At 42.5% G+C, this 26,929-nt stretch overlaps 1 protein-coding gene across 4 annotated transcripts in view; it reads left to right on the plus strand.

Moving 5' to 3' along the window:
• The window catches only part of SSH2 (slingshot protein phosphatase 2), a 249,703-nt gene extending 225,783 nt beyond the window's left edge, over positions 1-23,920 (plus strand). For all 4 annotated transcript variants that reach the window (XM_045837587.1, XM_045837588.1, XM_045837590.1 and 1 more), the window contains 4 exons: positions 692-838; positions 4,327-4,527; positions 13,326-14,160; positions 16,490-23,920. In XM_045837587.1, the coding sequence (XP_045693543.1) occupies positions 692-838; positions 4,327-4,527; positions 13,326-14,160; positions 16,490-18,565 (3,259 nt within the window). In that variant the 3' untranslated portion in view covers positions 18,566-23,920. The remainder of the gene's footprint in view (positions 1-691; positions 839-4,326; positions 4,528-13,325; positions 14,161-16,489) is intronic.
• Positions 23,921-26,929: the final 3,009 nt, after the last annotated feature.

Consider the following 26,929-nt stretch of genomic DNA (forward strand, 5'->3'; position numbering starts at 1 on the left):
GAGAGAGATAGCAGGAAAAAATTGATACAGGACCCCTTTTCTGCAGGCCTCTCAGTATGGGAGAGCTCTCAGACACATCTGCTGCCATAGCAGCCAGGAATGCAGCCTAGAGAGTTCAAGAGAGTTTTAAGTCCAACTTTCCTGACCCTCCCAACCCTGGCCTCATTTGCATTTCCTGTAGTTTAGAGAGAGTAGTAGAGCAAAATCTGACAATCTGTCATTTGGGAAGACAGGAAGAAATTTTCCCCTTTTCTTGAGATACTTGATTAAATATAAATGACTTCCAAAGAATAAATTATGTTGCTGGTAATTTTAGTGACTAAAGAGGAATTGTCACATCATAGAACTTAGATTGAACCTTTGGAGTAAAATATGAGACATGTTTTCAAAAGACTATCAAAGATGAGATTGTGTAACTACATAAACTGAAAATGGAATTTAGATGTTGAGCTTGGTAGGTAACTTTTCTCCCAGTAACTCCCTGATGCCCAGGTATGCCCAGAACCCTGTTAAACAGTTTCTGTGCTAAATAAGTATAGACTCTTACTTTCTTAGTTTCTTAGCTTTCTTCAGCATTTTAGTGCTTAATTTCAGCTTAGGGAGTAAACAAATTTTAAGTAAGAAAAACAGTGCTGGAAATTGGATTTCGCCTAAGTAATAGAGCCAATATTCTCCTTTGGTTTCCTTGCAGGGTGCGGTATATTCTGAATGTCACTCGAGAGATAGATAATTTCTTCCCAGGAGTCTTTGAGTATCATAACATTCGGGTATATGATGAAGAGGCAACGGATCTCCTGGCTTACTGGAATGACACTTACAAATTCATCTCTAAAGCCAAGTGAGTAATGGGTCCTGAACACACTCTTACCCTTGCTGTTTGTGTACCATATGTGGCTGGGGCCTGAAAGCTGTAGATAACTTACTGAGGGTACTCGGGAAAAGGGAAGTAAAGAAAAAAAGAAGACTGAGATTTCTTAATCCTAGGGGAAAATGACTAGTGACTTAATATTTTTCCTTTAAGTAGATAAAGCCCCTGGAATAAGATGACCTCATGTTGGGTCTTTCCATTGAGCACAAAATAAGAGTAAATAAACTTAAGCTGCAGCAAAGGAAATAGAAGTGAGAGAAACGAGAAATTCTGAATGAAATGCTTAAATTGCCACTGGAGATATTTCAAAGTTACATAATAGAAATTATTCCAGATTGTTAGACTGCTGGGTTCTCCTCTCTGTAAACAAGGAGATGAACATAGTGAGCTTTGGAAATCTTTTCTTTCTTTCTTTCTTTTTTTTTTTTAGTTGTACTTTTCTGATATTCTAAATAGTAAAATTTTTCTCTGGCCTTCCTGTTGTCTTCCTTAAATTAATTAACCCTTTTTAAAATTTAATTGGTCCTTTTAGTGAAGCTATTTGATGGCATTGATGTAGTAGTGTTTAGTATTAATTAGTATTAATATGTTAACACTTTTTTTTTTAAGTCTCTGGGGATCTCCTTGCCTTCAATACAAGGAACCATAAAAACTCACGTTGGCCACACTCCCCCTTCAGGCGGGACCACATTCAAATCATCCCTGGCAGAAGACAAACACTTATGTTTTTAAAGTGCTTGACTAAGAATTATTCCATACTTAAGGACCTTCATGATCAGAAAATTCTTCCTTTTAGTTACCTGAATTCCCATACTCTAGCTTTGAGTTCATTCTCACAGTACCTAGCCAGCAGCTAAAAGAGTGTTTTATATTTTTGAAGAGCATTTTATATTCTTTAATTAAATTATTCCCAGTAATAATAGCACTCACGGCATGCTTACTGTGTGCCAGGTGCTTCACATATATTCTTTCATGTAATATTTTTCAGAACCTGGGAGGCATATACTGACCTTCTCTACAGAGGTGGACAAACGGTAGAGATAAAGTCCAGAGAAGTTAAGTAACAAGTGGTAAAGATAGGAGTTGAACCTAAGATCATTTCACATTTCAGAGTCCATCATGTACCTAGGAATAGTATAATCCCTTAAGGCACAGGTGGCAAACACAAGGCCCTCTGGCTGAATCCGACCCTCCACTTTGTTTTATGTGGTGGCAGTGCCAAGCTGTCGTTTAACTGTTAAGAAGTAGTTACATTTAGACAGTCCTAAAATTACATTCGGCCCTTTGAAGACAACCGCAAGGCCGATGTGGCCCCTGGTGAAAATGAGTTTGACGCCCCTGCCTTAAGGAAAGGGGACTGGAAAAGACTAGGTAGGTTGTCAGGGTCATAGCTAAAGAGACTCGAATTAGGTGAGGCCCCAGTCTCAATGAAAAGAAACGCTGATTTCAGCAAGGCTGGGATTAGGGTGAGATACATGAGGTGCATTTAAGCAGGCATTTGCTCTCAGGTCCCTGCAAGTATAGGTCGGCATCTGAGAGTGAGTACCTCCCAAACAGCACACTGGGCACCTCATGTGTTTTACCCCAATCAGAGCCCTGAATTCCAGGCTCTGTATACACATGGGTGGGTTTAGGATTACTAATGTGATACCAGGCTTAATCTGGACAATCCAGCACTGGCAGAGGGTGGGGGGTGGAGGGTAGAGAAGTGGGGTTAAACCTGAAAGGTGAAATTGAGTTAGGTGATACCTGCCTTCAGATCCTTCATCACATGAGTTAGAAGCCATCCATTGAAAAGCCTAGTTCAGTATGAAGTGTTTTCATGGGAGTGGATGTTAAATTGTATTTTTCTTAGGATTGTCCAACTTTGAGTACCTTTCGTGCCTGCAGGTATAGACCTGAAATTTTATGCATTAAAGTTGTCAGAGCTTGATGGGGAAATAATTGTGGACAGGTCTGCACTTCCATCTGAGTCACTGTTCCTTGCCTCCCAACTGTAGTTTGAAGTAAAAACCCTGTGGTGCCATAAACAAAACAAGCATTATATTTTCTAGCTGTTTGGGATCATCTAAGCACACAGACACACCACACCAACCTTAGGACACCAAAATTTTGCCTCTAATTGACACGGAGGAGGTTAATCTTACTTTCCTTTTCAGACTGTTTTAATTATTCCAGACTATTCCCTGCATTCCTGTAGCTTATTTGGCTCACTCATTTTCACACTTAAACTCATGCCTCTGTGCACTGGTACTTAACTCTTTCAAGTGGCTCCATCTTCAGCAGGAATATTATAAGCCTGTAGAAGGAAGCTTATCTACTATAATACAGTGAGTGAGTGAATTCCCCTTTTAGGCTGATGTGTACACTCTTTAAATTCATTGGAATAGCCACGTGGGAAGAATTCCAGCCCATGTACACTGGTGATAAGAGCAACCATTCTTTTTTCCAGATTTAAAAATGTTGTTTCTACTTATAGCTGACAGATCTAATCAGCAGATCCATAAGTTTGTCCACACATTAGCAAATATTTGAAGGCTTTTTCTTTGCCAGGCACTGTGTTATTAGCAGAATTGGCACAATTGAGTAATGCTTATACAGGTTAATAAACTCTGGCATGTTAAGACTGAAGGGTTTTGTTTTGTTTTTGTGTCGCCATATGGTAAGTTCGTTTTCTTGTTCTTCCACCCCGTTAAAAAAATAGTTATTCATTCATCCCACCCTCCTCACTGAAAAAGCCACGTGGTACATCTCATGGTCCCATCCAGCTCCATGGGTCATACAGCCACACCCTAGACAGAACACAGGTCATGGTGTTGTGAAAATATCCAGGGCTACCTCTGAGTAAAGAGGAGGATTAGTTTGGGTCTTGTTCTCCTCCAGCAACAGAACCCTTACTGGAACTTGAACTGGAAGCAATTCAGAACTTTTGGATAAATTAGATGAATCACTGCCACACCTGTAATTCAGGAGTGTGCCAGCCATGAAGCATTCCCCTGAGGCTATGAAGGGACTGGCTTCCACCCACACTCCAAGTGGGATACAGTCTCTAAATCGAAAATTCTCCCCTGATGGCTCTGTGACCAATTGTCATTGCAATTACCATTTTGAACTTTAATTGTCTGCGTCTCTCACAAAATCCTACCTTTTAGGGAGGAGCTGTTACTGATCTTTGTCTCACAATACCTTGCACATTGTCTTACACATGGTGAATGCCTGGTAAACAGTTGTTGAATGAGTTAAAGAGGCTTAATGTTAGCATTGAGTATTCTTGGAGTACATGAGAATTGCCTGCCCTCCCTGCGCAGTTGATTATAGATATATACAAGTACACTTAGGTGGGATGAATTGCAAAGAAAATGGAAGAGCAGGACAGGAAATTTGGCAACATTTAGAACCCAGCTTTTAAAGTGTACTCACTATTATGTTTTCCTCCTTACCTCAATCCCCCAAACTAGGAAACATGGATCCAAATGCCTTGTGCACTGCAAAATGGGGGTGAGTCGCTCAGCCTCCACTGTGATTGCCTATGCAATGAAGGAATATGGCTGGAATCTGGACCGAGCCTATGACTATGTGAAGGAAAGACGAACAGTGACTAAGCCCAACCCCAGCTTTATGAGACAACTGGAAGAGTACCAGGGGATCCTGTTGGCAAGGTGAGTTCTTAACTGTGACTTCCAAAGATTTTCAATCCCCTGTGCTTCCTAGGGCAAGGTGAACCGTCCTGCTCTGCAGCTAGTTTTCAGCCTAACTTGGATGTGTCATACATTTTGAAAATTGAAATCTATCCAATTATTTTAAAAATAAGTGTAAGCATTTGAGCTCAGCATGGAATATTAGGCATTTAATCAAAACTAATCGTATTTTCCACCCTTTAATTTAAAGGTGGAAAATTGCCCTGGATAGTATGGCTCAGTGGATTGAGTGCCAGCCCATGAACTGAAAGGTCACTGCTTTGATTCCCAGTCAGGGCACATGCCTAGGTTGTGGGCCAAGTCCCCCAGTAGGGGGCATGCAAGAGGTAGCCACACATATGTTTCTCTCCCTCTATTTCTCCCTCCCTCCCCCTCTCTCTAAAAGTAAATAAATAAATAAAATTTTTTAAAGGTTGGAAAATACTATTCCCTTATTTGTTTTCAACTATGTGTAAATTTTAATGAACACTTCTCAACATCTTTTAATGCCAGATGCAGCCGCCTTATCAAAATGGATACTGATTGCTCCTGAGGTAATTCTATGCATAGCTGAAATTCTTAGAAATTTTTTGGCCCATTTGTTTAAAAAAAAGAAAAGTACCTGCTGCTGCTTTGGACACTTTTTTTTTCTATGCTTGGTTTCACTGAACCTGCTCCCAGTAATTTGGTCATGTAACAAATCAGCAGAATTAGGATATATATAACCTATCTGAGGTGTGAAGGTGCATCCCAGAAATAGTGCTCTTATTTTTTTCTTCTTTTTTAAATGATTTGAGAGAGAGAAAGAGGATGGGGCAAGGTGGGAGAGAGACATTGACTAATTACTTCAGTGATTTATGCATTCATCAGTTGATTCTTATATGTGACCTGACCGGGAATGGAACCTGCAACCTTGGTGTTTTAGGACGTTGCTCTGGCCAACTGAGCTACCTGGCCAGGGCTTGGGGGTGGTTTTGTTGGTTTGTTTTTAATCTTTGAATCCAATTTTATATATAGGGTGTTGCAAAAGTAGGTTTATAGTTATGAGTATGCAAAACAGTTTATTCCTTTATATTATTTATTAATCATTGTGTTATTTTTCATATGAATAACTGTAAACCTGTATCTATCCCACCCTGTATATGCTTTATGAAAATGCAAAAAGTTACAAAGGAAAAAATTATTTATATACTCAGCATCCACAGAGAACAGTTGACATTATCTGTTTCAACTATAACATTTACTGAGCACTTACTCTACACTTAACCATCACTGTTCCTTTTTTCCCCCAGTTTTATTAAGATATAATTGGCATATAATATTTTTGACATACAGTATTATGTAAGTTTAAGGTGTGCAATGTGTTGATTTGATACATTTATATGTTGCAAACAGCTTGTCACCATAGCACTAGCTAACATCTTCATTCCTTTACATATTTCTTTTTTTGTGTGGTAATAATATATAAGATTTCTCTTAGCAGCACTCAGGAATATAACACAGTATTAGCCCTAATCACCATGCTGTACAGTAGATATCCCCAGAACTTATTGATCTTATAACTGGAAGTTCATAACCTTTCACCAGTACCTCCCATTTCTACCAACCCCCATCCCTGGTAACCAGCATTCTTCCTCTCTGTTTCTGAGTTCATCTTCTTTAGATTCCACATATAAGTGACACCATACAGTATTTGTCTTTCTCTGTCTACCCAGTATTAGGTTTTGGACATCTTCCTGTATCAATCAGAACTAGCTCTTTCAATAACATAATGGTTTTAAAATGAGCAATTAATTTCACTACATTATTTATTACTCCGTGGTGGTAAAAGCTGCCTTCAGCTGCTCTGGGGGAAAAGATTCAGGTATTAAACTGGATTTAATGCTCAGTTTCCTGATGCCACATACTGCAGTCCTGCGGAGTGCTAGATTTTGCTTTGTTTTTTTTCATGGAGGCATTTTCTAGGTGGTTTTGTTAGGGTGAGGGCACAGCTGCCTAGAAGCAGCTGGGGCTGGTGCCAGAGTTTGACTGCAGTGAGTCTTATGACTTGGTCTTGACTCTTGAATCTGGGCTGTGTTTACCCTGAACAAAATGTTAAATAGCCTTCCAGCCTATGCAGGCAGAGGGGCCGCCCTCCCACCCCCGAAGTATTGTGAAAATGTGGTCACAGCATAGCATTATGGTTTCCACTAAAAAACCCCTCCCATTTACTCAGTACTTGGCATGATTTCATCTGAATCATTCTCTTAAGAGGCGGGGAAGATACAAAAGGCAGGGAGGATATTTAAAAAGAATTTTTAAGTCTTTGGGGCCAGATGTCGATGACATTTTTAGGTTAGATCAGAAGGTAGGACATAGCCGTTCTTTTTGGTACAAGAAAGAGGCATCAGAGGGTTGGATGAGACATAAATACTGTGTATTCCCAGACACACAGGACAGATGTTAGGCAGTGTCCTCACGTGGCCCATTGAGAGGAAGGATACAATGTGTCCTGCCAATTTCAGTATTTATTCTGGAATTGCAGGCTACTGCAAGCTGTTGGGCTGGGTTCTTTTTAGCATATGTGGTTTTTCTTAGATGTTAAAAGGATTTCAGAAAAATCTTAGATGAGCATAAGCAGGGCAGCATAAATCCACAAATCACCTGCCTATTTCCTTTTGGGTCCCTGCCTTCCTGGGCTTGATTCATGGCAGGAAGGGCAAGCCCTCAGGAGTGAGAAAACCACAGAATTTGAGTCAGTATATCTGGTTTCCATTCCTGGTTTACCCGCTTGCTGCACCTCTGAGAAGTTACTGCACAATTCTGTTCCTTACATGACCCCATCTGTAAAGTGAAAATCAAGAGAACTTTCTCACAAGGTTATTGTAAATCAAAATGTGTACACATGTACAGTATGTACAGTTAAGGGTTATTCTGATGTGATTTTCATCATCTCCTTCCTCCAGAAAACATATATATGCATGTGTCATTTATTTCTCCCTCCTTGACATAGGTATATGCCATTTATTACCTCCTCCTCCTTCCAACCACTGCCTCCTACCACCCACACACACCAACTTCATTAGAAACTGGAATGGAAAGTGGTACTGGAATTTCCTATATTGTGATGTATCCTGGATTTCAAGATCTAGAATCCAGTGCTGGGGGTAAACTTAGGCTGCTTTTAGGTGCAGGTAACAGAATACCTCCATCAATCAAGATCTCAACAAGAAACTGCATACTCAGATTAGGATTATTTGAGGAGAGTTTTATAAAGGGACTATTTACAAAGATGTGGGATTGAAATGGAATCAAGGGACCTGTATCAGCAGAGCTATTTGGTAATAGCTTCAAGGTCCAAAGAGGGAGAGAAGAGTTACTAGAACCTAGAAGGAGAAAAAGGCACCTTTAGTGAGGAGCAATAACTCTAAGGACATAGCCTACTTGGAGTAACACTGCAGAAGGGAGTTGGGGAAGTAAGTGGTCTGTGTTCACTCTCCTCTTCACGGTCTTCTACTGAGGCTGCCTATTAGCCCAACCCTGTGGAGGTCAGAAGGTAAAGGAGCCTATTGTTGTGGTCCATATCAGCCTCAGGGACAGAGAGCAGGATGGGAAAGCTGAAGAGTAGATCTGCAGGGGCACACACAAAATGCCTGGCTTAGCACCCAGCTATAATTTAACATCACTTGTAGCAAGAAGCACAGAAGTAGACTGTAATGGCTCAGTGATGTAATCAAGGGCTTTGGCACTCTTCATCTTTCTGCTCTACCTTCTTTGGTTAATGGCTTAGCCCTTGAACTTGTCTCCTCATGATTGCCAGACGTCTGCCACATTTCTGGACATCTACCTGTAAATTCCACAGCATCTGGCTGAATGAATGGGCATTTCAATTATGGGAGGAAGACCTTTTCCAGAAGCCCCCCAACAGACTTCTCCCACCCCTCCCCAGGACTCATTGGCCAGGACTGAGTCATATGCTTAAAACTAATCACTGGTCAGGAAAATAGAGTTTCCTGGGCTGGCTAAAACAAATTCACATTCACTCTGTGGTGATACAGAAGCGCTACATTCCCTGAACCCATGGAACATTGAATACCCCAACCAAATCAGGCCTCTACCAGTGAGAAAAAAGAGTGAGAGTGCCTGCTGGATGAGCAGCCATTAGAGTCTGCAGTCTGTGATGTGTGGTCAAGAAATGGCACTCGCAGGCTCCCAGCCCATCTAATTGCCAAGTGCATTGGACCCAGCATACTCTCGCCCAACCCCAGATAGCTGCTCCAGGAACTGCCTGCTCAGAAGAGCAAAGAAGGAAAAGCCCCAGATGTCTTTGATTGTCTGAAGCTCTGTCTAGCTTTGCAGCTTAGGTAACCAGGAGAGGAAAGTCCTTAGAAAAATCCCACTCATTCTGTTTGCAAAGAAATTTCATTTCCTAGCCAGGTACTCAGGTCTTGTGTTTCATATGTTCACCCAGGAAGCATGTGGTAGTTTTCCTAAAGAGACAGAGCCTTGATCTTAGCATTCTCTAGCCCCATGGTTATCCAGGGTGGCACTGGGTACTTAATTTAAGGTGCAGACCCTGTTTGAGTCTCAGCTTGGTACTATTACCTCTGGGTAGAAAAGAAGTTTAGCAAAGTGACATCAGGTCCCTGTAGTGATTTCTGAATTGGTTATAGTCTTTTCATCAGAATGTGGGGCTGAGGGCCAAACAGTGATAGCCCCTCTGAAATGCAAGAGACTTTTTGCATATTTCAATGGCTTCATTGTGTCTTTAAGAGTGTGGAGAAGGCTAATATTTAGTATTTCCCCTTAGACCTAAAAGAGGGATATCATAAAGCCACTGATATTTTCATACCTAATTTTTTTTATAGCTGGGGGATGGGAGTGAGACTGGAGGAGGGTGTGTGTGTGTGTGTGTGTGTGTGTGTGTGTGTGTGTGTTGAAACCCTTCATTAAACCGCCAGCAGCCCTGTTTGTTATTCTGCACTCTGATCATGCAGGTACCTGGCAGATTTATGTTCCATTAGACAAGTTCAGATTTCAGGCTTTTGCAAGCTGACCATGTGTCTGTGATATTAGGTTCCAGTGCATAAGGCAATAAGAAAACTGAGTGGTAGCCAGGGAGAGTTTGTGCCACATGTCCTCGTAGGTGTCAGCTTTGATTCTTTGAACATTCGTGTCACCAGGACCAGAGGAGGCAAAGTTGTTTTACCCTGGGCTTGCTGGTGGAGACATTGAAGTCTCGTTAGCTGGTGCACAGTGGTCAGCCAGCAGGAGGGAACCTGGATTCCCGGTCAAGTGCAGCCAGTCACAATCAGCATTTAAGGGGCTTTCTTAATAGCTCTTCAGAAAAATAATCTTGAAGCAGAGCACACAGAAAATGCTCAATTGAAGTTTTTTTTTCTGTGAAGTTTTTTCTGTTTCTTCTTCTTCCTACATGCTGCTTAATGCCCTAAGAAGTAACTATGAACAATCTGATTTTGCTATAACTGATCATTCATTTTTAGCACTATTTTCCTCTATATAACTTTCTCAACCAGAATTAGTTCTTTACCAAACATATAACAATAAGAAAGAAAACAGGTTGAGATGAGAGAATGGGATACCATGTGCATCCTGTCATTTAGACTTCCTTGTTCATTTACTAAGTAAAAGGCCAAACTCTTACCCAACATGGCCCAGTCATCTCATGTGTCAGTGTGTTTATGTGAATCCAAATTCAGGTCAGAGGCCACTCAAGGGGGAAGAACCAGAGTTGATTGCATCATCCAGGTCATAAACCAACTCTGAAGTTCTTTTTGGCAACTTGTTTACTTGCTACCTGCATGGAACCAGGTGCGGGGAGTCAGCTGAATTTAGACATTAACAGTTTAAAATAATAAATATGATCCAATGCCTTCTATCTATTCCAGCCAGCGAGGGAGCATTAAAATAAACTGGCTTCTGGAAGAGTTCACTGGAAAGCATTGAACTCTTTACAGACTAAAACATGATTTATACATAGGGCACCTTTGTATAAATCACCTTTTCTGCTCCTGTACATAAACACCTTCGAGAAACCAAAGTGTACACCAGGCACAAGAATGACCATGGCAGTGTGTGTAGTAGAACTGTTCATCAGTCAGGATAGATTAATAAACTCCACTCTGTGCAATTACAGCCACACACATTGATGAATCTTAAAAACATAATGTTAAGCAACAAAACAGTTGTAGGATACATACAGTGTTTCATTTGTATGAAGGTCAAAACATGAAAAACTGAGCAGTATATTATTAACAGCAGAATGTGATGACTCTATAGAGAAAAGGAAGGGAATGATAAGCAGGAGAGAAGTTAATAACCCCTGAGTGGGGAGGAGGAGGGAGGGGATCAGGCAGGGCCCGTGGAGTAACAGTGCTTCAAAGTCCATAGTAATGATTCTGTCAGAGCTCTGGTCCTATTGTGAAAATGAAAAGGGCTGCAGAATCAGACCTATCTTCAGACTGGGATTTTTATTTCTCCTTTACAAGTAGGTGTCAGTTTAATTCCAGAGCCCTGAACCAATATTTTCTGATGATTATCTCTTCCAGGAAGAGGAGGAAGTCCCTGCTGGGCAAAGCAGCTATGATGTCACCCACTTCCTCTGAAACATGCACTGTTGTGCCTATTAGCATAAGATTGGTTAGTGATTTACAGGCAGTTTTAAAAATCATATTTGCAGGGTTCTTGGGATTATGAAGACATCCCATTTACCTGTTGATTGATAAGATGTTCTTTTACATTATAAGAAGGATGAGAACAACTCCCAGAGATGTCATCCTGGTCATTGGTGTGATAGGAATTGTCCTGCTGTGGTGACTGAGAGGGCTCGGTGCAGGTTTGAACGCGCTCACAATAGGTGAGGGATAGAACTTGGAGAGCACGGTCAGATTGAGATCAGGAAACCAGGATATCTGTATATGAAAGAAGAAACTTCAAAGGGAAACACATTGGCATTGGTTGGTCACAGTGCTTAGAACTCACCTATCCAACCGGTCAGCTTGCCCCTCCACACAGCCACTGAGGCGTTTGGGATGTGTGATATGTTGTCTCCTCCTAGGGGCGGCTGGAGTTCATGCAGCTTGGAAAGAGTAAAGACCCTAATTTACACCCAGCTAATTGATTGTAGCTTGTCTTCATAAACAGATTGACCTTTTCCTACCCAGAAAAGCATCCTTGTGCTGTGCAGGCCTGAGTCAGAGAGATCCCCACCCAAGCAGCAAAGTGGGAGCTGAGAGCAGGTGCAGAGTTGAGAACAAACAGGGGTTCACATTAGTGCAGGCACATGACTCAGCAGAGATTTACAGGCCTCTGAGGCAGGCGTGGCCCTGAGCCCAGGGTGAGCGGGGCTGTTTCCCTTTCTACCCTGCGGTTAGGTCACTCTTCATCAGCTTGTAAGTCATGGAAACCATACCCCATAAACCATTTAGTGACCTATTCCCTGGGCAAGCGATCCTGACCAGCCACAGGGCCACCTTTCTCTTTTTGGCTAGAGCTTTGGGAACTGTGTTTCTTTGTTTGAGAGTGTGGTTTGAAATGAAATCTCATCCCCACATCAGACTTTCCCACCATAAAATAAATCAGAGTATGGATATGTGTGTGTGGTCTTCCTTTGGCCCACCTACTTTTCCAGGTGTCACCTTAGCTTGATGGTTTTTACCCAAAAGTCCTTATGAAAGGGGCCTGTACCTCCTGCTCATCCTCTTCCATTTGGTACCAATCTTTTTCACCAGATTTACTAGCCTTATCTTTGTTTTCTAATTCAAGAAAGACTACCACCCTCCTCACACTTCCACGTCAGTGATTAATCCCAATTATGAGGATTTGTAATGGGTTCCCATAGACTTTTTCTCTTTGTATTACTCAAATGCTTTTTTTCCTGGTTATTAATTTAAACATGCTCGTTATTTTTAAAATTCAAAATTTATAGAAATATAGAGTGTAGAAAGTAAAGCCCGCCCCAGAAGTATTTTTGCCTTCCTTGAAAGAACTATTACTAGTTTGGTGACTTTTTGAGAACTATTTCCAAAGTTCATTTTTTTTTTTATTGTTGTTCAGTTACAGTTGTCCCCATTTTCCCCCCATTGTTCTCCCCTGCCCTGCCCACCCCCAGCCAGAGTCCATTCTTAAAAATGCTTCAGTTCGCCCTGGCTGGCATAGCTCAGTGGATTGAACGCGGGCTGCGAACCAGGCATCTCAGGTTCGATTCCCAGTCAGGGCACATGCCTAGGTTGCAGGCCGTGGCCCCCCAGCAACCACACATTGATGTTTCTCTCTCTCTCTCTCTCTCTCTCTCTTTCTTTCTCTCTTTCTCTCTCCCTTCCCTCTCTAAAAATAAATAAATAAAATCTTTAAAAAAAATCACACATAGCAATACCACATGATCCAGCAATGCCTCTTCTGGTTATTTGTTCAAAGAATATAAAAAAAAATGCTACAGTTCATATTCCTCCCAACTATAGTGTATGAGAGGGCTTGTTTGGCTAGTACCGTCACCAACATTGGCTGCTAGCAACCAAGTTAGCTCTTATCAGTCCCATAGGTTAAAAAATCAGATCTCCTATTTATTCGTTTGTTTTGTTTTGCTTTTTGTTTTTTGTTTTTTGTTGCTGTTAGTTAAATTGAGCATCTTTTCAAGTGATTATTGCCTACTTCCATTGGGCATTAACAGAGCATTTTGCAGGTTAACATTTAACTTTATCTGGGAGAGTTTCCAGGGGGAGGGGGGTGTTGATTGTTTTCACAGACCAGAGTAAGACGTCTCTTGTGTCTGTCCTCCGCAGCAAGCAGCGGCATAACAAACTCTGGAGATCTCATTCAGATAGCGACCTCTCAGACCACCATGAACCCATCTGCAAACCAGGGCTAGAACTCAACAAGAAGGAGATCACCACCTCAGCAGACCAGATTGCAGAGGTGAAGACTGTGGAAGGTCACCCACCCATACCTCCTGTCTTTGTAGAACATGTCATCCCACAAGATGAAAATCAGAAAGGCCTGTGTACCAAAGAAAGAATGATCTGCTTGGAGTTCACTTCTAGGGAATTTCATGCCGGACAGATTGAAGATGAATTAAACCTAAATGATATCAACGGATGCACATCAGGGTGTTGTCTCAATGAATCAAAATTCCCTCTTGACAACTGCCATGCATCCAAAGCTTTGATTCAACCTGGACAGGCCCCAGAAATGCCCAACAAGTTCCCAGACTTAACAGTAGAAGATTTGGAGACAGACGCACTGAAAGTAGACGTGAATGTCCACTTACTGCCTATGGAAGAATTGACATCTCGCCTGAAAGACCTCCCCATGTCCCCTGATCCTGAGTCACCAAGCCCCCAACCCAGTTGCCAGGCTGAGGTCACAGATTTCAGTACAGATCGCATTGATTTTTTTAGTGCCCTAGAGAAATTTGTGGAACTTTCTCAAGAAACCAGGTCACGATCTTTTTCCCACTCACGGATGGAGGAACTAGGTGGAGGAAGGGGTGAGAGCTGTCGACTGTCAGTGGTAGAAGTAGCCCCTTCTGAAGTGACAGCTGATGACCAGAGAAGCAGCTCTTTGAGTAATACTCCACATGCATCAGAAGAATCTTCAATAGATGAAGAACAGTCAAAGGTAAAAACTATCTTTATAGTTCTCCACCTAATGAAGTTCTCTTTGAAGACAAAATATTTGGGATTCTGCTATGTTCACTTTATTTTTAATGTGGCTAAAGATTTGGGAAGGCAGTATGGGAGAGAGAGTCTAGCTGAGACTTTCCTTGAAAACTTAGGGCTTAAATATTTTTTAAATCAGTTGCCTTTTGAGGAATTTATCATTTCAATTTTTGGTGTCGTTGGCAGCACATCTGAGAGGGGATGAGAGGAAGAAGGGGTTAGCCAAAACAAATGTCCTAGCTGAACGAAGAGCAGTCCCCTCCCTGACCCTCTGCAGTTCAGATCAAATCTCACCAGTAATGAAGTCCCAGGGACTCACATGCTGCCTGAGTGAGACTTGTGTCTCTGAGGGGATGGATTTGTTTGGAAAATTCTCTGTCTCAGGAGATTCAAAGACTAGACCTGCATAAATAGGTGTTGGAATAGCACCTGCTTCTGATACTGAATTCTTGCTATTAATAATGTTTCTGAATTGCCCTTCTACTCAGACCCTGTGGTAGTCAAGAATTGAGGGATGGTTTGGGAAAGTGAGCTGAGAGCAGACAGAATCTCAAGATTCTTCTCAGTGGCATATGAGCTCTTATGAGCCACCTGAGACCAGGGAAAGAATTACTGTATATCACTATTTCTAAGACTCACACTTATTCTCATTTTGAGACTTCTGAAATTGGGGTGCATTTTAATCAATATAATATATCAAGATAGCACAGCAGTTGGGAAGTAAATGGTGACATCTTTACTCTAACATACCAGACTTCATTTAATTAATTCAGTGGAACTGAGTAGATTCTTGGCATTACATGATGTCTATCTACTTATATTCACCACCTTGTCCATTACTCATCGTTCCCTCTCTTTAAAAGAAAAATGTCTTTAAAGATTTTATTTATTTTTAGAGAGAGGGGAAGTGAGGGAGAAAGAGAGGGAGAGAAACAAGATGTGCAAGAGATACATCAGTCAGTTGCCTCTTGCAGGCCAGCACTCAGCCCACTGAGCCACACCTGCCAGGGTTCATCGTTCCCTCTTTTTAACTACCCAAGGGCAATCGTTGCCTCCACTTCTGTCTTCTCTCCCCAAAGACTATGCCTCTGTTTCATTTCTACCGGGAAGTTTGAATGCCTGAGCTCTCCTTTGGATCAACAAGTACAGGAGCTCTGGCAGAAATAGCTTTTTTACAAAGTCCCTGGTCATATGAGCACTGCCTGCACCACCCGTGCACACACCAGGCCCGCTGTGGCTTCTCTTCCAGTCTTGTCAAGTCTGCCTCTATCCGATGTCCTGGCAGATCTATCTGATGTCCTGGCAGATTTCTCCCAAAGGCATAACTGACCTTGTTAGTATGTGCCAGCTCTGATTCTCTTTTAAAGAGGAAAGACCAGAATAATTCCTAGGGAAAGGTACTTTTGAAGGCTTATGAAAATGTTAAGATAGATTAATGGTCATAATGGTGTCACTTTAAAAAGTGTCCATGGGGCCACTTCTAGATTTTGAAATTCTTTTTTTACAATAGGACTTGATTTTTTCATTGGCCAATTTTCTTTGGCCTTCTTATAAATACATCTGGGAATTCATAACTGGTAGAACAGTGAAATGTCAGAGAGTCACGGTTTCTAATTTTGCTCAGGCACATGGCCACATAAGCCAAGTAAACCTTTCCCAAGGAGCCATGTGAAACTTAGGAATTGTGTGATCAGATGCCTAGTGCCCTCACGTGCTGGGACGCTGCTGCTAGGAGAAGTGGGAGGCCATAGATGAAAGCTGGCAGGACAGGAGAGAAGAGAGCAGAGAGTCTCCAAATCAGACATCAGATGATAGCCTCCTCCTCGCCTTGTCTAACACTGGTCATATTCAAGGTGGCCACTGAGCCCTTGAATGGAACTCTTCCCTTCAGACTAGGTTAGTATCTAACTGGCAGTTGATACAGACCAGAGAGAATTTCATTTACCCCAGTATGACCTAGGTTCTGAAGGCTCATGGTCTTAGGAAAATTAGGAGCTTCCAATGCTATTTGCTACAATAGGACTTGAACAGGAAGTTCAGTAGACAGTGATACAACCTATAACTAATTTTGTATCTCTGCCTTTGATGAACCCGTTTTTTTTTTCCCTTGTACAACAAAACTGATGGTCAGCATGCAGTCCTCAGCAGAGAACAGTTCCAGCCACTTCATGATTCATGTCCTCATAGCCAGAAGGTTCTCCTGGATCAGAGGATCAGTAAACATAAAAACTGGCATTTTCAATTTGACTACAATTCGCCATAACCATCTCACTATTTTCTCTTCTTAGGCAATCTCAGAACTGGTCAGCCCAGACATTTTCATGCAGTCTCACTCAGAAAATGCAATTTCCGTCAAAGAAATTGTCACTGAGATTGAATCTATTAGTCAAGGAGTTGGACAGATTCAGCTAAAAGGAGACATTTTACCCAACTCATGCCATACACCAAAGAAGAACACCGTCCATGAGTTGCCCCTTGACAGGCCCCAGGCTCCAGAGAACAAACCCGGAAACCTGGAGCAGAGTGAGGGTTCCTGCTCAGCCCAGCCTGAACTAGCCAAAGACTCAGGGAAGTGGGACCCAGAAGGCTGCCTAACTGTACACTCATCCATCACAGACTTGGAAGAAGAGGAACCAGCTGAGGGGGAACAAGAGCTCTGGGGCCCAGGGATGCACTCAGGTACCAAGTGGTGCCCTGGGTCCGTGAGACGAGCCACCTTGGAGTTTGAGGAGCGCTTGCGGCAGGAACAAGAGCACCATAGTGCCACCCCTGCTTGTACCTCATTGTCCACTCGCAAGAACTCCAAAAATGATTCCTCTGTGGCAGACCTAGCACCGAAAGGGAAGAGTGATGAAGCCACCCTAGAACATTCATCTGTCCCCAAGGAACCAGAGATGAACAAGGGCAAAGGGAAATGCAGTGGGTCTGAGTCTGGCTCACTACTGCATTGTGAGCAAGATGTCATTGTTCCAGCACCCAAGCTCCTGGATTTTCATCTCTCGCCAGCTCCTCAGGAGTCAGAGGCTAAAACCAAGCAGCAAGGAGTCCTGAAAGAGCAGAGGACTGTGGTTTCATGCCAGGGATCTGAGCCACAGGCAGTCCCTCTTCCCAAGCAGATAGAAGTCATTGAGTATACCCACACAGTTACATCATCTGCTCACACTAAGCCTGGGGGTGAAGTAGCCCCCAGGGAAAAGAGTGGGGAGCAAGAACTGAGGGAGGTGAAAGTGGAGAAGGCCGTCACTGTCCTCTGTGCGTTGGATGAAAATCTGAACAGGACACTGGGCCCCAACCAGGTTTCTCTGCCCCACAAAGTACTACCTCTGCCTCATTCTTCCTCTCCTGAGCACAACAGGCCCACTGACCCAACTTCCACCCTGAACAGCCCTGAAGAGAGGGACAGCAGCCTGGCAACAGTCCTGGACACAGCAGCGCCTTTTGTCAGTCACACAACCCATGTACCATCTGCCAACTTGGATTACCTGCATCCCCAGACTGTGGTTCACCTGGAAGGCTTCACAGAGCAAAGCAGCACCACAGACAGTGAGCCCTGTGTGGAACAGGGTAGCTGGGAAGAAAGTGAGGGGGGCCCCCTCTCCAGTGGCAGTGAAGTGCCATATGAGGGCTCCCAGTTAAGTAGTGAAGACCTAAGTTTAACTAGCAAACTTAGTGACAACATTGGAAAGTTACAAGAAAAACTGGACCTATCACCTATAGCCTATAGACTCCCATATAGCTCTAGTAGTGACAGTATAAAGAGTCTCAGGCACAGCCCCAGTGTGCTGAAAGAGCACAGTAAAGAAATCGAGTCCCGAGCGATTTGCCAGGTAGGGATCACCAACCCATCCCAAATGAGGCGTTCAGCTTCCCTCGCCAAGTTAGGTTACTTGGATCTGTGTAAAGACTGTTTACTGGAGAGGGAGGCTGTCTCCTCTGAGTCCCCTCATCTCAAACTGCTTCAGCCCTTCATCAGAACAGACTCAGGCATGCATGCCATGGAGGCCCAGGAGCCCCCAGATAACCCAGATGGCCCCCAGAACCCAGAGCCCACCAAGTATTTTATAGAGCAACTTAAAACCACAGAGTGTATCGCACAGAGCAAGCCAGTGGAGAGGCCCCTTGTACAGTATGCCAAAGAATTTGGTTACAGTCAGCAGTGTTTGCTCCCCAAGGCACGACCTGCATTGACTAGTGCTGAAGGAGGCCTTGCTTTGCTGCAGACCCAGGGGCTGCAGTGCACAGGCCCTGCTCCAGAGCTGGGTTTGGCTGCCCGTCAGCAACACGGCAGAACTCACCCCCTTAAGAGACTGAAAAAAGCAAATGATAAAAAACGGACAACCAACCCCTTCTATAATACCATGTGATTCTGAGCCTACACATGTGACTTTCTAAAAGAAATGTTTGTAAAAGGGACAGGTGTAATATGTAAGGAACATGCACTTTATTGGTTAATTTTGTAATATTTTGGTCATTTTACTGTTCCTGGCGCATGCAGGGTTTGGGGTTTTTTTTCCTCTGTGTATGTGTGAGAGAGAGATTGATTCGGACAGCAAGACCATTTTATCATTTTTTATTTTTAGAAAATTCAAACCTCAAAATATACTCATTTTCAAAGAACACCTTCATCAAAGGCAAATTGCTGTTTTTCAATCAACTGCCACCTGCTCCTCGTTTTGCCCTCTGAGAAAAGGCATGCTTGCTTGATTGAGGAAGAAAGCAGATGAGGAGGGTGGGGGTGAAGCCAGAAATTGAAAAGCACCCCCCGACCCCCCGGGTCTGTGTGACAATGGTTTGCTCTCCAGACCTGATGCATCAGATGGGCTCAAGGGCAGCCGGACATGAGCATGGCCTCTCAGCCTTGGGTTCCAGCCCCAACCCATTGGAGTTCCTGGATTAGCCAGGTTCTGCTTGGTTTTCAAAGGGGATGTTCTAGAATCCATTTTTACTGATATTCCAGAGTGGATCATTACAGAAAGACATGATAATGGCTGGTTTTGTAAACTTGTCAAGCACATTTTTTTTTCTATTAAATTGAGTCAACCCCAGATGAAATCGGAGAGGTCCTCTGTAGAGGAAGGCATGAGAAGAAAGTGGTGAAATAAGGAGTGGAGAGGCTGCTGCCCACTGTCTTCGGGGCGACAGGCTCCACACAGTGGTGGTCCCAGCCCTCCCTGCCAGGAACTGTGCTCTGCAGCATCCTCCCAACTGCGGCACAATAGGGACAAGTTTGAAAAACAGCAATTGGAAGTCACTGTGTTCTTGTAAAATGAATACATATGTAGGGTTTTAACCCTTCCATTTACTTGAATAATTCTGTGGGCCTCTGAGTTTAATGGCCATATTTTTCTCCCATTTATTTTGTTCCCTCATGCTGTTTCTCCCAGTACTGCCTTTTTTAAGATTTCGTTGGTGATATTTGAATTGTTACATTACATTTGTATAACCTCCATTGAATGCAAAGTTTTCTTTTTGATATTATCACTGTTAACACTTGACATAAGTTTTTTTTCCCTTTCTCTTCCTGGAAGATCTGTCATTTCTCTAGTTTTTACACAGTATTTATGTACATAATGTTGTCACTTTCTTACATTGTGTTTTGTTGTTAATGTCATAGGGTCTATTTGATTTATTCTTTTTAAGAAGGAATAAAACTGCAACTGGAAAACACAGACACCACAGAAATAAAACTGGTGGGTGTTGGTAGGAATCTGCAGAGTATATTGACAGTGTTTTAATTGTTTAAATGGAGATTTCTAATTGCCAGTTCCTGCCAAATTATGTGTTAGTAATTTCCTCCTGAGAGAAACCCCTAAGCCTAGGTTCCCATTAGATCACAGTTTGACTGAAGGCTGAGTCCTCTTTAAGACTGAAATCCCAGAGTTGTTTGCCAGTAGCTGAACCTCAGCCAGGGAGCTATAGGAGTGTTAACTGCTTCCCAGGATGGAAGCTCCTAATGGATTAGGCTGAAAGGTTACAAGCCCTTAATGACTCCATTTAGGATGCTGTTGCTTTGCTGCTATTGTGGAGATCCTTAACAGAGGAGCACCTGCCATAAACAAGCCTATTTCAGCTTCTTACAGAAAACATATTTAGCCTGGAATGAAGCACCCTCATCAAAACTGAAGAGGTTCGCAAATTTGCTTCCCATTGGTGTTGTTTGGTGTCCACATTGCTGAGAGATTGGCCTAGTACAGATGAGATTCAGATTTTTGGTTCATCACAGCACTGAGAGGAAAAGACAGATGCACAGACTGTCAAGGTGATGTCAGAGTCCAGCGTTTGATGGAGCAGGTAGTAGGGTGACCCAAAGATGAGAGAAAAGGTGGACTGAGGCCACTCATAGGTACTCCAGGAGCTATGAATCCAGTTGCCCTGTGGAAGCTGTGGTTGCATCTGACCTCACTGCCAGGAAGCAGATCGGACAGAAACTTGCTATATGTGTGTTTATGGTATAGTAATTGTATGTACCTGTACTGTCCCTAAATAGATTCCTTAAATTTTCAAATGTGTCGTGCACACAGCTTTGTGATTTCTGGATATTGACTGTGTTGTAAAGTGTTTTGTTAGGTGGTATATACCAGTGTGAGGAGGCTTGCAAGACAGGGTTGTGACTTTCCAGAGCTCATCCTCCTAAAATGTCCTGTGTTATTGAGGCAATTCCACCACCACTATGATCAGGAAAGGACAGGAGAGTTTGGCAGGGCCGGGAAGAAGAGGATTTGCTGGGAGGTCAGGAGAGTGGTATTCATTCATGTTAATCCCTTGAGATGGTGACATCCTTCACGTTAAGAAGTACTAGCAGGATAGACAAGGTTGTGTTGTTCTCTCTCTCCCCCACTTCTACGGTGTTTGATGCTCACTCTCCCTGCATTAAATAACAGCAAAGATGGGAAGCGAGCCCTCTAATGCTGTGGAGAAAAACAAAAAGTTTTTTTAAAGAGTAGAGCAGTGATTTGCCACAATTTTTCATCTCATGGCACACAAACTAATTACTAAGATTCTGCAGCACAGCAAAAACATTTTTTGCCAACCTGAGAAAAATAGGCATAATTTTGATTGATTAAAAATAGTAATTAACTGCCCTTTTTGCCCCAAAAGGACTTGTTTAAAAATCAGATGCCTATGCTTACATGTAAGGATTTCTGGTACCAAGAATTAACCAATCAGATACAAACTTATTATGTGATGTGACCAATAAGGTGCAACTCTATTATATGAGTCAAGCCTATATATTTATGGTTCAAGACAGGGCATTCACATCAGCTGGCTATTGTTGTGTTGACTGTTGTCATTTTTTAATTTGACAATCTAAGGGAAAAGAGATCAGTGCCCCTAACTAAATAGTCAGGTATTGCAAGTTCAAAAGTCTTACGGCACCTGGTTGAAAATCGCTAGAATGAGCGTTCTTGCCCTGCCTTCCAAGTCCAAAAATAATTTTTATCACTTAATTTTCCCGCCTAAATAAACATCCTCTACACAAGGTCTCTAATTCAACCAATGCCATGGGGGTTTTGCCAGCCCTCTCAAACTCCCACCGCTGTGTGTTCTTGTGTTATTTACATAGCTTAGCTATGTCCAGGAAAAGAATATGATGAGCTATCAAGGACTTCAGACTTTCTTCTCTTCAAACTTTGATGATCCCCGGTGACCTGTTTCCCTTTCCTGTTCATGGAAAACTCAGCCCTGGAACAACAGGTCTGGTAGAGTGACAGAGATGAGTAGGAAAGGCTTTGACCTCTTGCTCAGTGCCTCTCTTTATCTTTTTTGAAAACCGCCATAGTCTGACTCCCAGTTACTATGGAGGATCATGCGTGTGAATGTGTGTGTGTAAAAAGTAACATTCTGGTGCATGGGGTAAAAGCCCCAACAGCACACAGATTTTGAGCTGTAATCTGGATGGTTACCTGGCCAGTAGGAAGGAAAGAAACCCTCACCCTTTCTTAATTTTAAAAACACTTAGGAGTAGTATATATTATAGTATACATGTAGTACTGTAGTATAGTGATATTCATCTCTTCTCATTTTGGTTGCCTTTCAGATTCTGGATGTTTGGGATCATTCCTAGCATCTCAGCCTCTTCTGGCTCTTTATCTAGCATTATCCTGGTTCTGTACCTTTATCCCTACTATATTTCCTCTTGTTTTGGAAATTACCAAGCGTTCCAAGGACAGCCAGCCTGAGGATCACAGCCTAGGTTCTGAGGTCCCTTCCTGCTAAAGGGCCCCAGTCAGATGCTGTTGGATAGACCTGAAGCTTCTGAGATGTGGCAGCTCACAGAAATCTTTACCTGTTCCATCTGAGGATTTCAGTTCTGAAGTTATCTAGGCATGTTTGGTAAAGATGTTTTTATGGGAGTTTTGTTTTTTTTTTAGGAAAGCGTTATGCAAAAAAGGGTCACTTTTAAGGGCATTTTTAAATAAAGCCATTCTTTGGCTTTTTTGAACAACTATTTGTGGATACTTTGTTTACATTGTGTGAGTATTAAAGTGTGCATCATCTTGGCAGCTCAGTCTCCTCCAGGGACCCAAACCTGGCTGTCCTGTGAGTCTTCACAGAGGATGCTCCTCTGTGGGTCAGTCCTCGTGGGTAAATGGGGCAAACCTGGAGCGAGCTTCCATCTGTGCCCTGCACTCCCATCCAACACTCTATGGAAATAGTCGTCATTTCCTCAGTGATGGTGTGTCTTATAGTGATGGTTGTACTGGTGAATGGCTACTGTCATTTTTGTTTAATTTTGTTTTGCTTTTTGATGGTAGATGAGATGAAATTTCAGTTCTTTCAGCACCAATCCAACTTAAAAGGATCTTGGACTTTTTTTCCCTTTTCAAGTAAAAGAACAAGGCATGTATTAGACAACTGTATTTGGTGTCTCAACTCATCTGATCCCTGTATTAGGAAAAAGCCTGCCACCAAAGCAGGAGGCTGCATGCTCCTAACCCTTCTCCCAGGCCTTGGGGTCCCTTGATGCCATGGAGAGCTGTTGTGAGTAAGGTGCTTCTATACTTTTCCAGCCTGGAAGTGGAGGGTGACTCAGCCTGACTCCTGCTATGAAAAGAGAACCAGCCTCATTTTCTCAGTGCCCCGAGATCTAGGACAGGATTTCTAAACTGGAATCAGCCTTCATGGGCTAGAAGATGCCCCAAGGGGTATAGGATGGGGTCTGCCATCTGTGTCCTCACTGCAGCACCGATGACAGCACCCACCCTGTATACACATGCAGAGCTAATGCCCAGGGCTTAACTCAGCCTGATGACCCAATCCGAGAACTGGGTAACTGGCCCTGAAATGTTGCCCAGTCAGTAAGCCCACAGGGAGTTGTTTAATTTTTATGTTTTATTGGATGTTGGTATAGCTTAAGGTGCCTTTTCTTTCTTTTTATTTCTTTCTACATTGTTTTATAGGACTTGTTCTAAGTGTGGAAAACAAGTCCAAAAGACTGTTACCTTTGCCCCAGGTCACCCCAAACTTTTCTGCTCACATTTTATTAAATAAAGCAGGTGCTCCCTGGAATCTCTGGGACCTTTTAGAGGCATTTGAAGCAGAATATAGAGTGGTCTCATCTCCTTCCTTAATTTTCATGGTGGTTGGGATGTTCCACTTGTATCATAGATTTTTTTATTACTGATGTGCTCCGCTGTTTTTAAATGTGAACTTGTGTGCAAATGTGCAGATTCAATGTTCTTGTTACAGACCGAATAAATTTTTATTTTGAAGATGAATGTGTGTACTTAAGTGCAACAAAGGGGAGGGTGCTGGAGAAGGTGTAGGGATTGGCACACTGGTGATAAACATGAAGCAGTTTTCATTGCTTGATCTTCCTCAAGCACACCCTTAATTAAGAGATAGCTGAGCTCTGAGAAAGAAAAAAAAGACTTTCTACCTCCCACAAAATAAAGGTGCATGGGAAATAGGATGAGTAAAGATTATTTCAGATATTGTGGCTCCAATCAAGTGACTAAGCTGGGAACTTGCCTGGTCAAAGAGGAGCTTGCCAAAGCCACCACCTGAATGGTAGGAGAATGAATAAGCAAAGGGACAAAAATTCCTTCGCCATCTGTGGTGCAGAGTGACTGCTCTGGGACAGCTGCCGTGACCTGCCCTAGCAGAGACTGGAATTCTTGGGTGGATGACCTCTCTGGACATTGATGAGAGAACTCACAAGCTTTCAGCACAACACCTCAGGTTGCTCAGAGGTTTCTAGAAATGGGGTATGACTCTCCAAAGTAAAAACTAACCCTCTCCCACCATTAGAAGAGAAGCATTTGATGTCAGTGGTAGAGGAAGGGAGATGGGGCAAAAGGGCAGTTCTCTAAAACAGGCTGGGGGCAGAGGGAGAGGTTCCCCATTTCTCCCATCCCTCCACAGATCCATCATGAGATATTTAGTATATTCGTTACATACGAGGCAGCACTACTACAGAGGGAAAGTTCAGTTTCCCATTCTAAAATGCTAATAAAATGTAATGGAATTTCCAGGGAAAACACTGCTTTAAATGAAAATGTTCAGCCTGCTTCATTCTGATTCATCCATATCAAGTGAGAGGGGAGAACCACTGTTCTTTGGTTGCATGATGATGAAGGCAAGATTATCTCACAAGATATTTTAGGAGTGCCTAGAGTCCCAAAAAATCTAGGTAAGGTTCAGTCTTGGCTTTCTAGCCAAAGCATATGGACCAAATCATGTCTTAAGTTGCTAGAACACCTCTTCCAGAAAATGGCTTTATGAAAGATGAAATCCATGCATGTCTTCTACAGACTGCAGTGTAGAACCCAGCTAACAGTTTCAATGGGTAACAAAAAGAGAGAGCACCAGTCCAAAAGGCCTTTTCACCTGATTGACTCTTTGTGCCTTGGCTCCGCCTTCCCACAGCTCCACCGGGGCTTGGCAGCAGAAAGAAGGCTATAGAGGGCAGGACTGAGCCATGCCAGGTCCAAGCAATACCTATGAATCCTGGTTCCTATACCTGGAGAGCACACCACCCCTCTTTCCCTTATGGTGGAACTGAAGGCAGGTTGAAGAATTCCTGCTTCCTAGTCTCAGACCTTTCCTCTGGAATGGAGTGCCTAGCTCTCTTAAAGAAGAGAAAAGGAAATTGAAAATTTAAGTACTCTTCAGATTTGCAATGAAAAAATCACTTATAGCCTTTGCCATGCAATTTCAGTTCAATGCTGAGAGTGGAGGTCAGGTTATAGGGGGTGAGAAGAGAAGCTAAGAGGAGTGGGAGATGGAATCTAAAAGACAGCCAAATGTTCAGATGTTTAAAGTCTCTTGGTTTCGGTAGATCAGGAAGTGTGCTTTGTGTGAATTATGTTTTAATGAGCTCCATATGCTCCTGCTTTGGGCCCACATGTATAACCCCTGTTCATGCACAGTTTTAAGATTTAAAACATCTTTTTTGTGCTTTTAATTATTAAAATGGCTTCTAGCTATTATTTCTTAAACTCTCCCCAAAATATCATCTTGCCACTGACACACATTGCTCTTGCTGAATTTCCTTTGTTGCCTCCCAAACTCAAACTCAGAGTTTGAACCATCTTTGACTTCCTCTTTTACTTCTAACATAGCTAATGGCTTCTCAATTTTAATAGGATTTTTCAGTCACCCCCACACATCTTTTCCTAACAATCAGTTTTTTTTATATTGCTGATATCTGGGACAAAGATAGCTGGTCTCATTATGATGATAGTTCCCTAAGGTTACTGCTCTTTTTTGTCTTTTAAATAATAGTCTATTATAAAATCAAACATTGATTAGAAGAATTGTGGTTACCAGGGGGTGGGGGGAGAAGAACAGGGGAGCTGTTCACTGGTATAAAGTCACACTTACACAGATGAGTAAATTCGAGAGATCTGTTGCACACCATAGTGCATGTAATTAACAAGAAGCTACCGTGCACTTAAAATTTGTTAAGAAGGTATATCTCATGTTAAGTATTCTTACCAAAACAAAAAAAATGAAGAGACAAGAAAACTTTTGGAAGTGATGGATATATTTATTACCTTGATTTTGATGATGGTTTCACAAGTGTATATAATATGTCCAAACTTACCAAATTATGTACATTAATTATGTGCAGTTTTTTGTAAGCAATTATACCTCAATTTTTTAAAAAGCAACAAAATAAAAAATAAAGAGGAAGAAAGGAGAGGGGAGAGAAAAGATGCCCTTTCAGGACAGGAGGCAGCACGTCGAACCCCTCTGGCAGCAAGTGGTGCAGGGTTGGGAAGAACTGGCCCCGGCCCTCTTCATTTTACAGCCCAGAGAGCTGCACAAACAGGGCAACTGAGCCAGGGCTGCAACTCCAGTTTTCTAATTAATCCAGCCATCCTTTCCTCTGCCACAAAGCATAACTCTTGGTATCAGCACTTGTGAGAGAAAGTGGCACTCCTTTGAGGAGAAGCAGAAATGTGTGGTGCTGAAAACATGGACCTAGATACCAGACCACTTGGGTAAGAATCTCAGCATCACCAACAGTTGAGCAATGGGCAAGCTATTTAACCTCTTTGTGCCTCAGTTTTCTCATCTGTAAAGTAAGGATATTAATAATACCCATCTTAGAAGATTGTTAGAATGGAATTAATATGTGTAAAGCCCTTAGGGCAGTGTCTTGCATATAAGTGTGAGCTGTTACTAGGGAGCAACTGAGTCACTTTGGTCTTTCCCTCCTAATTTTCCTGGAATCTTTTTGTTCCCCTTTAAGAGAGAGGGGAAGGGAAGGAGAAGGGAGA

Source organism: Phyllostomus hastatus, unplaced genomic scaffold (assembly GCF_019186645.2).
Source record: "Phyllostomus hastatus isolate PE091 unplaced genomic scaffold, TTU_PhHast_1.1 phas_contig_210, whole genome shotgun sequence".
In the NCBI taxonomy this organism is placed as follows: domain Eukaryota; kingdom Metazoa; phylum Chordata; class Mammalia; order Chiroptera; family Phyllostomidae; genus Phyllostomus; species Phyllostomus hastatus.